The following is a 15192-nucleotide window of genomic DNA, read 5'->3' as shown; positions in this document are numbered from 1 at the left end:
ATTTCGGAGTCACCCGTAACTCGGCTAGCGAGGGCGTCGGTTAAATCTGTAACAGTTACCCCTCGGACCCCGCGTACCACCTACGCGTCCGAGCCACCGGTTGCCGCTTCTATTCGAGGCGAAGTCTATTTCCAAAATGCTTGTACAGTTCGACGATGCCGCGTGTCCCTCTCCACGTCCCCTTTTTCTTCTTCCTCCTCCTCCTCCTTTCCTCCGCCCCTCCTTGTCGTCATATTCCGCCACGATTTCGAAAAGCTCAAACGTTACCGTGTCGTTTTTGCCGACGCTCGCCGTTTTGCCGTCTTCGCCACGCGCGCTCGAATTCGTTTCTCAGATCACGTTGGGCGGAATTACAATCAACGTCGAAGCGATATCGCCGCATGTGACGAACCCGATGAAACGAGAAATTCACTCTTTGCGAAAAAAAAACACAAATAAATAATTCTCGCGAGTACCGAGTACGAGTGGAGGGAAAGCTCGGAACGACGTACGCGGTAGTCTGAAAAGCGCGCGTCCGTGCGTTTTCGGTGCGGAAAGATCGCTTTCAAGGCTTGTAAATCATAACTGTTTATTTTACACTTGATATACTCGACCGACGCGGCCTACGTGCGTCAATTTGACGAGGGGGCTGGTGGTTCGCGGGTGAGCCGTTGAAGACGTCAATAAACTTAATGCTCTCTTCGCGCACCCCGTCTGTATTATAGATGGAAAATCCACGTCCGAGTGATATTTGAGTGATTACTTTAAAAGTGGGTATGATTTAACGGGGAATGGCGCGAGGAATCTTCTTCCGTTCCTCGTGGCGATGACGCGCCGCTACTCGGCCCACTCGAAGACAAAAAAGACGAGGGGTGAATTAAGCGGTGAAAATACACCGCCCGCGCTCCCGACGTGAACTTTACCTTTTTTCACCTCTCAGCGGGCGCGGAGGTGATGATCGTCGGCGTAAGTGTTTCGTCGATCGAAAGAGTTCGATTTTCGGTGGTCGATTTTTCATTTTTTCCCCACATTGTGCGCGGAGAAGCGCTGATACTTTTGCCTAGATTACGTTCAACGTTCCTCGCCAAAGAGGCTTTTGCCGACTGAGGATCAATTCGGCGATACTTTACAGCGAGGAGACTTTTGGGTTTTGGTCCGCAAACATCGAGTGACCTCAGCATTCTTATAATCGAGGATTGTCCGTTCTCGTAACAAGAGATCGGAGGTTTAATAACTCCCGAATGGGCTGCCAGCTTCGCGATTGGATATCTCCGAAAAGTTTTACTTCGTCGACTGTAAGCCTGCTACTCGAACTCCGTTTTCCTTCGGCCGAGAATCGAACCCTAGCCGACGACGCGTGCGACCTTGTCAACCGTGTGTATCCCAGTGTATATTTTTTTCGTCGAAAAAACTAAACTCCGACGAGATGGTTAAATGATACGACGCATGGGCCGCAACTGACGAGGAGGGTAACTTGAAACGAAATGTCATCCAGATCACGAATGGATATGCAAACCATGGAAGAGGTAGAGGAGCCTTCGAAGTGCGTCAAGTTTCTTCACGTCTCCTGGAAATTTTTCACCTGCATTTTCAGCCACGTGACACTGGTGGGTCTCGTCGTGGCTTACTGTCTCCTGGGTGCCTTGGCTTTCGAGGCGCTGGAAGCGCAAAATGAAATAAACGTGAGATGTGGAAATTAACGATACTAAAAATTCTTGAATATTAACCACCAGATGCAGTCGCTGTCGAGAAGTCACGAATATTGGATTCTTTAAATATCAGTCTCGTCACGTTGGTAAAAATAACCGTTGCACGGTGACCAGACCATCGGTCTGGTCGTGCAATTTTTTTTTTTTATTTTTATTTTATTTTCACTCCATGTCCGAACAACGAGTTCGTTCCATTCCGTTCCGACGAACCCATTATCGATTCCACAATTGCGAATGACGAGAGTTTCGCACTGTAAGCCGACCCGGATTAACCGAATATAATTTGTTTCGATTTAAAATTTTTGAATCTAATCTTCTTATCAAGACGGTAATAAAAGAACTAAATCAGCCGCGTTACGTGCAGAAATTTCTGTTGCGTAAGTCGCGTAATACCCCACGGCTTTCCCACCGGCAGTGAGTCACTGACCAGATATCCGAGGATCGGCTGAATTTTCACGAGGTGAAACAACATCTGTGCAATTGCGTCAGGGGCCGAGAAGTAGAAATGCCGCGCGCGGTGCGAGAATATTCACGCTGGTCACGACGTTAGGAAACTGGAATAAGTCCAGCTATAGGGAACAGTGTCAGGTGCGGATCGGGCCATTAAACTCAGCGTATACCCATTCCTCGATGGTGTAACGAGTAGAGAGATGAGAAATTGGCGGCGATCTTAAAGAGGATATTATTCCCTGCACGCCGATCGGTTGCGAAAATTTATCATTGCTTCGCCTATCGAATGCCGATACTCCAAATTATGCTCCGAATCTGATCGGCTGATTTTCAAACAACGATGATCGGTCTACCGGCTTCAAATATTTAAATATTCCCGGCTGTGATGTTTTCAGAGAGAATATTCAATTAGCTGTTTTTCAAGTTTCTCTTTTGTCGGTTTTCGAGTAACAACCTTCTTTCTTTCTTTCATAGCGGTGTAATTTTTGTTCCAGATAAAGAACAGCATCCGTCATCTTCGGGGTAACGTTACAGAAGCCTTGTGGGAGATGACTTATTCAGCGGAGGTATTGATTCAAGAAAATTGGACGCGCGCTGTGAAAAACAAATTAGAGGTGAGTTAAAGCTGAAAATTAGCCTTACAGCCGTGTACAGCCCTAGGAAGGACCGGTGAAGAATCCGCCGCAGACTTGCACTGAATTCGACGATCCTTCGATTTCACCTTAAGCGAAATTCTGACCAGCCAGCTAATAACGCTGACCATTTTGCCTCCCTTCTGCCGCAGTCGTTCGAGCGTGACTTGCTGATGAAGATGGAACGAGAGGGCTGGGACGGATCCGAGTCCGTAAACAACGTTCAATGGACATTTTCCGGAGCATTGTTTTACTCCATCATCGTAATCACCACCATCGGTGAGTCGCGCGCTTTCTCCCTTATTTATTTTTTTTTTTTTTCAACAACAACAAGCTCGAACCGGGTGCTCCAGATGTCAGCGAACCTTCTTGAATTTCGGAGTACATCGTCGGGATTCCAGACTTTGTCGCTCTCGAAATCATCGTTTCAACACAAATTCGAAACGATTTATCCGCAAAACTATTTCGCGTCGACGAATCGACAGAGACACCGGATGCCCGCTAATTCTGTAATATTTTGCCGATGAATCGCAGCTAACAAAGCACCGGTGTATCCCTCGCACGGTATAATTTGAGCTCATTGAGGCCGCGTGTTACGCGAGCACAAATCGATGGCGGTTGAGCACGCATCTATACGTGTGTGTACATTATGTGTAGCGATGAGAATTTGAAAACGCTGATTTTCCAGCCCCCTAATTACGCGTAGAGAGGATATTCGCTGGTTCGTTAGTGCCTCGAGTGTAAAGAAAAGTTGAATTTTATTACAATAAATTACGTTAGGTACAGATCGGCGCAAGAGTATCGTATACTATGCGATGATGCAAATGCGTGTGTATGGTAATAATTTAAAAGACGACCTTATACGTACTTTGGTAGCTTGAAACAAGTGTTTGAAAATTATCGAGAAAGTGCTGGAATTAAGAGGGATCATGTTGTCTAGATAACGAATGAAAATTATCAGAGATAATAAACCGAACTCATCACAATTGTTATCAGAGTCTGGTTGATATGGACCGTTTTTGGTATCCCCAAGCTTTTTTCTACAACTTACTTAAGTCTATCTTACAGTTTCACATTTTCCGCCTCAAAGACAGACGAACATTTATTCGTCTTTGCCATCTGTGGCCGGTTTACTCTGTGAAACGTCGTTCGCAGTCTTGGTGTTTCCATTTTTAGTTTTGCTTCCCGATCTGCCGTAAAAATCACCGTCGTAAGGCCTGCGCCTGTACGGGTTTTGCCAGTTGAAACCTCCACCCTGATTGTAGGGGTTGTAATTCCCGGAGTAATCGGGAGCGTAGGGTCCTTGGTAGGGCCCGTCGTAGTCCCCGTCGTTTCCGTAGTTCCCGTAGTTTCCATGGTTTCCATGGTACGGTCTGTTGTAATTGTTGTACGGCCGATCGTATCCGCTGTAATCTCCGTTGTAATTACCGTTGTAATAATTACCGTTTCCGTAATACTCGGGTGGGATCGAGTTGAAGGGCCTGAATGGCAGACCGTTCTGTGAATAAAAAATCATTTCTCATGAATAACTCTGTTCTTGACATTTCCCTTCAGCAGATCCGGATTCGGATGTACACACGACAACGGAATTCGCGCGCTTCTTTTATCAGCGCAGCTGATGGGGTAGGAACCTGTTTCTTATCGGCGAGCCAGTCAGGGCTCTGTAGGATTCAGGGGTTGACTAAAACGATTCGCTCACCTGATAAGGTCTGTTGTGGTAGTTCCCTCCGGAATTTGGATATCCGGGGCGACCGCCGTGGTATTTTCGGCCGCTGAAGCAACAGTACTGTTTACCCCTCGAGCAGGATCCCTGTGATATCCACATAAAAGGTTGGGTTACACCGGGACTATCCTCCCTTGGTAGTTAAAGGGCGCGATTTGACTAGCTTTTCGAAGCCGCATGATCCGAACGGTTATCGACGCTACTCACAAATTTCAGTCCAGGGCAATTAAATCCGCGGCTACATTTGCAGGAATCAAATTCCTGGAAACGGGGGTCATCCCTGATCCATGCCGGCACCGCTGGACCGTAAAGTATGGGGTCCAAATTCGCACCTGGAACCACCGGTCCCGAATTGTAGTCGAATCCATCGCCTCCTGGCCTTATCGGCCTGTAGTCCGGTCTGAAATAAAGTTGTGCGGTATTTTTTGAAACCGTCTGCATCAGCGGCGCCCGACTTGTTCGATTTCGTGATAAATGCGTGCTATACTCGATTATTCGTGCAGGTGGAGAATGTTAGTGGAAAACTTGATGATTCGAAAGAGACGATATCGGGCGGTAGAAAATTACCTGCCGACAATTCCACTCGGACCGTTTGGTCCAACGAGAACTTGGTTACCGTTTCCAGGTGTGATGGGTCTGCTGTTAGGTCCGTACGGTCCTGGATATTGGGGTCTAAATTGATTCGGACCATCTTCCGGATTTTCGTGAACGCTGTATCTGGAACGGAATTACCGTGGTGTCGTGAAACGCGCGTCGCACGACGGGGTATCCCGATGGAGAGAAATAGGTGGAATTCGAGCGTTTTCGAGGTTTTTTTCCTTATCGTTTTGAGAAAAATTGTTTGAAAATCGGAGAAAATCGTGCCTCCGCGTCTCCCGGCAGCCAAAAACTTCCCGTACCTTGTACGGGAGAATTTCTCGTCGCGAAACGCGGAGGTGCACCTGATCCTCTGCCGTTCGAAAGTTTTCACCGATGATGCGAAGTCGTTATGTTATGCCGATGGAAAATACAATGTACGACGGCGTACCCGTCTCTAGGACTTTGCTGGAAAATAAATGTTGCTGGAAGTTGAGCTTTGTGCATCCCTCTGTACAAAGTAAACACACAAGTGTAGCTCGCGGAGTGTGGGTGCGGGCGGTACGCGCTGGAGTTCCTACTGCAAAGGGTAAAGTACATCTCGAGAGAGCACCGGAGACACCCTTCAAAGTTTAAAGGCCGAAAGAAATTGCATTTCAATTTTCCGAGCCATTTTATTCTCGAGACTCGGCAAAACCACCCCACCGCTTGTCTATAATCGACGCGTCGACGCGGTACGCCATTTTCTTCGATTCCTCGGCTAACTAAATTTCCTTGAATCACGACTGCAGCCGACCGGGGGCGGGGGGTTTGATTCCTAAGGGGGAAACTTTCGAGCCGCCCGTCTTCCTCTCGGGACGGAATCTCGTCACTCTGATCAATAAAGAGCCACCTACGCTCGAAGTTATACCGGTACACAGGACGCCCGTCTTTGTCTTTCGGTTGCGAGATCTCCGGTCGAGTTTTAACTCGCATCGTACATATACATCTCCGTATGAACGGAGCGAAGGTGAAATGAAAGAATAATACATAGGTATACATCGCAGGGGTCGGTGAGGGCCGATGGGGAGGGATACGAACGGATGAAAATATGAGAAGATGAGGCGAGCTAAGAATGGCCAACTAACGAAGTAAGAATAGCTTTGGTAGCGTAGCCTGGAGGCCGATAAGACGGCTCTGCTCACCTGATATATCTATTATCGCCAGTTCTTCCTTTTCCATCGTCGTCGTCGCCCCACGACCATTTGCTGCTGTCCTCCGCCGCCGCGGCTACGCCGGCCAGTATCAAGATCAAAAGCTTCATCTTCCCTGAAAGAATGAGAATACCTCGGTGAACAAACGAATCCCTTGTTGAACTGTCTGCCATTCCCTCCCTTCGTCGTTCTATTAGTTGAGGGATTCCAGGGTTTTTTTTTTCTTTTCTTTTTTTTCTGTTTTTGTTACCCGGAGGCATCCGATCGATGATTTGCAGACCAAAGACCGTCAGTTACACGCAACATCAAAAGAGATACTAAATAACAATGATATATATTCTAACATCACCCCGGCTAACATCTTTACACACTTTACCCTCGTCAGCTGTTGAAAATCCCTAGATTGCAAAGGGTAGAAATTTTGGATACCGCCGCCGAATGCTACGACCTTTTATATTCGATGTCAGGAATACCCTTCGCCTTAATTTAATCCACCCCTTTCACTCATTTTCCATTATGCGTACGATGTTATTTATCTCGTCCTTGTTTTAAAAAAATATCGAAAATTACATCATATTCTTCTCGAAGCTCGTCCCTCATTACTAAATTTACCTACGAATAAAATTGATCGAGATATCAACATTTTTTTTCGCGCCAAAAAGCACCGCAAAAATAACCGACAACGAACGGTATTTCTCAGAGTTTTCCTAGCCGTCGATTCTATTTCATAATTGATGAAATATTCGCAGAAACAAGTCCGCGGCCAATTTTGATTCTCGTCTTTCGTTCGGCCATCTTGAAAATTCTCGAGATATTTCAGCAGCGGACGTCGAGACGGATATCACTTTATCTGGAGGATTGCGATACTCGAATGTGGCTCTCACGGCGGGACGATTATTTCCTCCCGACGAGCGTCGAACAATTAATCTTCGGGGACGATCGAAATTTCCAGTAGCTAAATAAAAAAATTCTTTCATTCGCGAACTGCAGTGATAATACTATATCCTTTCCCGTCTTCGTCTAAAAATCTCACCAAGTTTAATCCCGGATTAACCCGGTTACTCGGAACAAAAAAAAAAAGAGACGAGAAATTATTCAAACTAGATAACGACGTCTCGATTCGAAAAATCAACACGTCTCACGCGATTTCAAAATCAAACTTGTACCCGACATCGATTTATCCAACATTTTACTACCCCGTCAAAGTAGTACCACGGAATCCCCGTCTCGGATGTGATGCGAAAGTTTTATAATCTAACTTGACGGAATAAGGTGTGAGACGCGGTACTGAGTGAGACGATCAGCCCCGGATACTTATTCGTTCGAAATTGTCATCCGGCGAGGACGATTATTGTTATTATAATTTTCGTTTCGACGCCGGGCGATCGGCGAATCATTTGACCTGTACGCGGTGAGCTCGGGGAATAAATAATTTAGGGTTCAAAGCGGAGGGTGAATGAATCGGGAATTGTTGACGTTGGAATTTCATCCGGATTCAACGGTTAGACGGATGACAATCGACTTTATATTTGCACAGGTATATCGCTTACTTAGTTCGCAACAATCGGAACGCTGCTTCGACAAATAGAACGCGAGGAGACGGAGACGGAATCGATACCTATAGCATTTCTATTCTGTTCCGAGTGAAACCCGATTACTCGAGATCCTTTCGCGGCAACGAAGATCTATATTTTCTGCCGCTTTTTCGCTGACGTTCGCGAATTCAACTTAGATACTAGAGAAGTTCGGAGAAGGGAAAATGTAGGAGTAAGATATAAGGGGGAAAAACGTATCACGTCATCCCTGCTATCTGGATTAATAAATATATATTTTCCATGCCAAGAGATCGAGCATTCAAATATTGTATCCCGAGACTTATCGTCCTTTGTCTTTATTCCCTTTCGCTGTGGTATTTCCGCGGTGAAGTTTTCGTTATTTCACCTTTTCTCCATTGATTATTTTGCCGCGACGATTGTTCGAAAACTTTAACTTTATGTACGCTTTGCTAAATTACGCGAGCAAATGCAACAACAGAGTTTTTCGCGGCCAATCAAGCTCCGGAACTCATTGTCAGCTTCGGAGGTTGTCGCTTCAATTATCGCCCCAGGAAGCAAAAATCCGAACAAATGTGAAAATAGAAGAGAGGCGGGGGAATCTTACAGACGGTAAAAATCGATGGAACTGATTGAGAAGTGACAATTGGTAGAGGGGAAATAGGATCTCCCGTAATTCTGAAACCTGTTTTTTTTTTTTTTTTTTTTTTTTTAGAGAACACTATTTGAAATCTGAGGAATAGAAGATCGTTTGATACGAGAAACCTCTGCCTTTGATGCTCGATACATTTGTGCTTCCGAATTCATTCGAATTTCCGACCATTGCCATTTTTTTCCATCATTTATCGTTATTCCATTTTTATTCATTTTTCACCGCATTGTATTATGGCCATAGACGTCCAACGGAATTACATCTGGACCCCCTCCGGGAGTTTCGTTCGCCACATCATACAAAATAAAAATAGATTTCGAATTGTTTTTACGACAAAAAATCCAAAAATTGTCACCGACTCGAATCGCAAAGATCCGGTAGGCTCCGACGTCCCCGACGTCTACCGTTTTTCGATTTTCGTTCTCGTCTTTTCTTCTTTCGAAATTGAAATCGTCGGCTATTGTACGGGGCACTGCGGTACAACGCAGTCTACACGGGATCACGGCACCGGAATCGATATGGGTTTCGACGGCGGGCGACGACATCGAAATATTTATTCGAATTCAAAAAGTGTCCGTTCACTGATTATTCAATTAACGGCACCATAACCATCTGCGCGGAGCAGAAACGAGCTGTCAGACAGCGTTACGTTTCACGATGTAATAATTTTATACCCGCGTGCAAATAGCGCCGAGTGCGTAACGTCACAGCTGCGATCAATAAGCGATTTTTTGAACAACTTTTTTCTGTTGTTTTTTTTCTTTTTTCAACATGTTTCCATAAAACGTGCGCATTATATTTTCACAGGTGTTTGGAATTCGGGTCGTTGACCAAAAATTCTGGTTTTCTGCTACCCAGTTTCAAATATTACATCACCATGTATCGCGTAACTAGGTAATAATTAATTAACTTTGACCGTACGGAGTTCGTCGATTTTTTTATTTTCGACTTTTCGAGATGTTGCGAAAATTGATAAGCGAACGACGTTTGGAAGATCGATCCGTCGCTGACTGATTTTCATATTTCACGATCAACCTCCGTCGTAATACCTGACCCTCGAGACCCTTATCTACTTTTTATCGACGCGTCATACGTGGCGGGTACAGAGAAGAGAGAGGGGTAGTACGAAGGTGGGAAGAGAGAAAATGGAAAAGAATAAAGTTTCATACGATATGGTGATCAAGTTCCTAACCCGGGGGGTGGGGGGGGGGGGGGGGGGGGTCGACTGCAGGTAAAGCAGAAGGCCCGCTGGTCTTCCACCCTCTTGGAGCGGCGCATAATCCCACGGCGTAGTAGGTATACACGGGCATATAATATATGTATATATACCAGCATTAAACATTTTCCGGGAGGGCTTGACTAATTATAATCTTCCAATTCCTGTATACCCTCCATTTTAGCATCCAGCTAAGTCCCTAAGCATTTCAAGGAAGTTTTATATAAACCTGCCGGAGTTCGAGGGTGGTTTAGCGCCGAATTGTTTCCGCCCTTGTTCGCCGAGTTATTTGAATCGTTCCACTTCACCTATTTTCTATTCAATCTGCATAACGGCGCTTCTCATCTCTCGCGCTGCATTTTGCGGACAGGCGTGTATCGCGGCGCTCGTGATTCCGGCAGCTTTTGTGGATTCGTTGAAATTCACGCGGTGACGCGGTCACCTGAGAAATTTTATAGAACGAACCGAACGAGGAAATATAATTAAACAAAAACGTACGCTACGAGCTACGGGGCGATAATTAGAGCCGTTAAATGCCGCATTTTATCATTAAATATTAGAAAACGGACCGACCTCGTCTCAAATCGAGCTTGGAAAATCATGAGACTCTTGTATGAATATGAGTTTGTATTACCGGCGGACAGTCGGTTCGTTTTTGTCATTTTCACTATCGAAGGTAAATTGAAATTTGAAAATCAGCAGATCGGAAAGCACAGGCGGTTTATCTCCGAACTGATCCTCCGGGGTTACGTCAGCGAATTGCAGGGAAAAGACGGACGTGAGCCGGCGCGATGTATTTTTGGAAAAATTCCGGCATGTATTCTGGAATTTTTCTAGGATTTCTCGAGGTACGGATAATAAATGATACCATTAGAGTATACGTCAGACGCAGGTTTCGTTTGGCTAGTCGATTCCGACGGGTGAATCGGACGGTATTAGCGGCAAATCGGAGGGAAGATTCCCTGCAACGCGTGATCCCGCGGTTGCTTTTCCTACTCGATTTTATTGTTTTCTTCCAACTCCTTTCAACTCGGGCGCGGCGCTTTTTCACTTCCGCAGGTTAAATAAAAGCCGAGAGAAGTTAGCGGTATAGTTTAACAAAAGTTAAAATTCACTTAGTACTTGTGCCGTGGCTTTTGTTGAATAAAGCGCGGAGAATTGACTCCTCTCTGCAGTCGCAATCCGCGGCGCATGTTGCTTCGTTTTAATACCGGTCGTCGACTATGCGAGTTTGACTGTGAAACTTCGATTCGTACCGATCCACCGATCCAAAAATTGAAGAACGTCGGATCGTCGTCGGAAAAATTAATTGAAAATCGAAGAACTGTTCGAATATTCAGAAATTTCCTTTTCGAGCTTGAAACGTATTCGAATTTCGAGCGCAAGGTCTGGCCGATCACAGACGGCAAAATTGACCGCTAGTTCGTCAGACAGTGACGAAGATTCGTGCTTCGAATTCCCAAGGCGTGAATATACGCCCGCATGTAAATGAATTCCAGATATTCGCGAGTTTAGATTTTCGGATTTTCAAAGTACGCGGAGGGAGCCGTTTCAGCGTGCAGCGGCGGCGGCGGCGAATATCGCGGGAGCCCATGGTGTGCGGGGTGCACCGACGAAGTTTTGCATAGTTTTCGAACTATGTACACGCCCGTTGTTTGCGGCTCAATTACACTCTATGAGGCTCCGCAACTCGCGAAACTGCACAGACTGACGCCAGTAGTCAGTTCGAGTCACCAGATGCAACAAACGACGTGATAATTAATATTTGTTGCCAAGGAACCTGAAAGCCCGCTTCATATTCCACCGGCTGAACTCGCTGCTTACCAATTACAACATTTCTATTCCACGGGCGAAACCGAGCATTGCGCGATACACGCCGAGAGTCCGAAGCAAGAAAACCCACACACCGAATACCTACGCACATTTTTCCTCACAGTTTGATCCGGATAGAGTTGCATTTTATGTGATCAATCGGCACGCCTGATATTAATTCGATACCCGAGGCTACGAAATCTGTAGTGTACACATGAAAAAATTATCTCTTGCGGGATATTCGAATCTACTTACGCATAATAGAGGATAATGGTAATTCAAATTTGTTTGCAGACTAACGAACCTTGAATACGTATAACTACCGATAGAATCGGTTCTCAAGGCTTGAAACGACCGTTTTGTTTGTTTTGTCTTTTTTTTTTTCTCAATTTTTAATTATCGCCTCCGTTTCGTACTACGATAATTAATTCCGCTCATCTTTAATTTCACGCTTCCAGTACCGACATTGGCCTCAATTCCTTTGCGAAAAACGAAAAAAAAAAAAAAAAAGCAGCGAAATGAAAAGAAACTGAAGAGTTTATGACACGCGATACGGAAAATTATAACGGCTGTGGATATACGGCGCGCCGCGAGAATTTGTCATTTTTTTTTCTTTTACGTCCCTCTTTTGCCCAGAACCGTAACAGATGGGAACTCGCCCACGCGGTCTTATATGGACCAACAACTAGAAACACGTGGGCGGCGCCTTGGCCCAGATATCCGACTATGACAAAGGTACGCGACGTAGAGGAAAGTGAAGGCAGCCGGTGCAAAAAAAAAAACAAAAAAAAAAAAACACCCCGCTACATTTCTTTCGTCAAAATTTGACGAAAATTCCGACGAAAATACAAGGGTATTACAACGCGCTAATGTATAACGGTGCGAATTCGAAAGACGAATGTTCGTGTTTCGCGGCGTACTACTTCTACGCGTATCGTTACGTACGTAGGTGGTAAATGTTTCTGAATATTTGCCGTAAAGTTATCGCGTGAACGACGGCAAACAAAGGTGGGCATGACTGCATCGGGGATCGTTGATATACAATAATGTACCTATATCACGCGTCGGCGAGTTTATAACGCTCCAAGAGTTAACTGGGCCAATTTCCCACTTTTCTCTGTATAGGTGGGTATCCCCGTTGGGTATGTAAGTGCGTATTAAGGGAGTTTCGGGACTTGATATCATCCCCCGTCGTTCATCCCCCTCCCCCCCCCCCCCCCTCCTCCCCTCACCCCACGAGTTTTATCCGTCGTCAAAAACTGCTAATCTGGAGGCTCCTAGCCGCGATCTGCCCTTTTGTTTTCGACGCCATCGTGCTAAGCACTTCCTATAAGACGAACCCGTCTTGTGTCTCGAGCAGCTCGACAAAAGGCCTCGGTCTTTTCTTTTCTTATCTTTTTTTCCTCATCTTTTGTTTTCCTCGACGGCCGCGCCTCTCTTTTCAACATTAATTATACATCGCGCCTATTTTTATACATAATTGCCGTAACGGGCGTGTACACGCGACGAACACTACGAATCCGCAGAAAAAGCGAAGATCGCGGAATTACGGCGGAACCGGCCGATTTTCGTTCATCGATATATCGTTGTTATTTCTCTCTGTTTTTTTTTGTTTCGCTAATGCAAAAAACCACCACTCACCGCACTGAAATAATGCGAGACACCTCTTCGAAGCACGTGAATTAGTTCGATAGCGACTGGCTGAAAGCGAGAGTTCGCCTCCGCTTTATATGTCCCTCGAAAACAATCTCTGCACCGGATGATTTCGCGATCGTACCATTGGCTGGCCGGGTCCGCTAAACCGGGACCCTCTCTTCGGAGGATCCCCTAAGGTTGCGCCGTAGGTGTGACGGAGGTCGGACTGCCCGACCGTCGTTCAATGATTCTACGGACGACATTGAAAGCGTATTCATTAACCCGCGTTCTTTACGGTTCGCGTCGCGGATCACAATTGGATTTTTTTATACTCGTTAGAATTAATTTCTCATACCGGCGCACCCCTCTTCTTCTGTCTCTGTTTTTCTTTTTTTTTTTTTTTCTCGCCTTTTCACCGAATTATAATTCCGGGCGATTTGACTCGCAGTTTTCTCGTTCCGTTCGACCATCGGATTTTTTCTCACCAGTGCGTACGTTTCGGGCCGTTTCAACTCGGCTCCAGCGGTCGGTGTTGCACGCGTGCAATTCAATTTCCCAACAAATTTTTTTATTGAGAAACTCCAGAACCTGCCTGCGTCCCTTTCTCCGCGGGTTCAGCTCCGAGCGAACTAGCGTTTCGACACGCGTTTGCGACTCATAATGAGCGCCTAATATTCGGTCAATGGCCTTTGGATGGCCCTAAAACGGTCCGACGTATCTTTGACGACGTTGTAATATTTTCTCTCACTCTCAGTTTCGCTGCCAAAGACGAGAAACTTCGTTGGAATTTGATCAGCGGCGCGCGGCCGCATTTGATTTTCCTGCACGTATCTCGACGCGCCCGGTTCCTTTCTTTTTTCTTTCCCTCCTACGCCCCGCAGACGATTATTCGATTCACGACAATATTTTCTCGAAGTATAACGAAGAATTATTGCCATAAGAAATTGATCGAGATCGCGCAGGTGTCGTACGAGTGAGCGGAGGTGACGAAAAACTTTTTTGGGGAGGCGATTCGCAGTTCAAGGGTCGCGTTTTTTGGGTTGCGTCGGATCGGATCGAAAGAGCTTTGCTTTTTTCCGCAAATAATTTCAGCGAAAATTGAATTTCGCATTTCTAACAATCGCAGTTATTTGTTTCTTCAGATACGCGTACTTTCGGTCGCGGACCATTCAATATTCATCCCCCGTTAGAAATCTTCGAGGATCGTCGATTGATCGCCCTCCTCATATTCATCGGATGATCGGAATTCGAGCGGATAATTTACACGGTAATTTACCTCGTGAGTTTCGGCTGAAAATTTTTGCGGAGAATGTTACGCTCGATCGATTCAGTTTCAACGAAAGTATAACGGGGTCGTTGCAGAGTCGCGAGGAACTGAGACGGTGAAAAATATATTTTGCCACAAAACAACTCGAACAAATTTCTTCCGATCATCTTTCAACACGGTGAGATCGGATCGGAATACCGTCGTAATGTATTCATCGGCGTTTCATCACTGCGTTAATTATTGCAGCGATGAAATGAGAAATAATTCGACCAGAATAAAATGAATAAAAAAAAACAAGCAAAACGCAGCTAGGGCATCAAGTTCGGATATGTATAGTGAAAGTGTCTGACATAATGCGCCCAAGATTACGCTATTCGTGGGTTGCAATGTTGCTTGATGATTGTTACGCGGATGTATTTTCACATACGGGTATAAGCGGTATACGATTCCCCTGATTTCGACCTTTTCCAATTTTATTTATAAAAAACGCGATAACTCATCTGTACCGAATTCGGATCGTCGTAAAGTTCACGGCTGTACGTAAATTTTTGAAATTTTTCGAAAATCTCAGAGATCGCTCAATTCCATTGACATCTCACCCGAGTTTCGAGGGTTAATAATCGCGAATCTGACTTAATTAATTTGACAAAACCTCGATTCGCCCGGAGAGGCCGTGCGCCGGTGCGCGTGCTGGTCTAATGGCTATTAACCGGTAGAAATTCGAACGCGGTCAATTGTAGAGCGATCATTGCATCGCGTGGAACCCGTTCGCCGACGGCTCAAAGCCCGAATGCC

At 45.6% G+C, this 15192-nt stretch overlaps 2 protein-coding genes across 7 annotated transcripts in view; one reads left to right on the top strand and one right to left on the bottom strand.

Annotated features, from left to right (window-relative positions):
• Window positions 1–15192, top strand: part of LOC105692250 — a 37962-nt gene that overhangs the window by 8370 nt on the left and 14400 nt on the right. The window contains exons 1-3 of one of the 3 annotated variants that reach the window (XM_048651462.1): window positions 274–1661; window positions 2633–2752; window positions 2923–3049. In XM_048651462.1, coding sequence (XP_048507419.1) covers window positions 1464–1661; window positions 2633–2752; window positions 2923–3049 — 445 coding nt within the window. In that variant the 5' untranslated portion in view covers window positions 274–1463. Of the gene's footprint in view, window positions 1–273; window positions 1662–1783; window positions 2149–2632; window positions 2753–2922; window positions 3050–15192 lie in introns of those variants that run through there. The other 2 variants (XM_048651464.1, XM_048651463.1) reach the window with 2 other exon arrangements.
• LOC105692369 (serine/threonine-protein phosphatase 1 regulatory subunit 10-like) lies at window positions 3510–13283 on the bottom strand. Of its 4 annotated transcripts, none has more exons than XM_020856028.2 (6): window positions 13137–13283; window positions 6254–6377; window positions 5061–5210; window positions 4701–4893; window positions 4470–4580; window positions 3510–4268 (listed from the first exon to the last, which is right to left on the bottom strand). In XM_020856028.2, exons 2-6 carry the CDS (start codon window positions 6370–6372, stop codon window positions 3873–3875), a joined length of 969 nt encoding a protein of 322 aa, XP_020711687.1. In that variant the 5' UTR covers window positions 6373–6377; window positions 13137–13283; the 3' UTR covers window positions 3510–3872. The 4 variants fall into 4 exon arrangements, with proteins under 4 accessions (XP_020711687.1, XP_048507423.1, XP_012266953.1 ...); XM_048651466.1 differs by lacking the exon at window positions 13137–13283 and adding an exon at window positions 8827–9120; XM_012411530.3 differs by lacking the exon at window positions 5061–5210.

The sequence above is a fragment of the Athalia rosae genome, chromosome 2 (assembly GCF_917208135.1).
Source record: "Athalia rosae chromosome 2, iyAthRosa1.1, whole genome shotgun sequence".
NCBI classification, from domain to species: domain Eukaryota; kingdom Metazoa; phylum Arthropoda; class Insecta; order Hymenoptera; family Athaliidae; genus Athalia; species Athalia rosae.
This window is presented reverse-complemented; position numbering and strand designations above follow the sequence as displayed.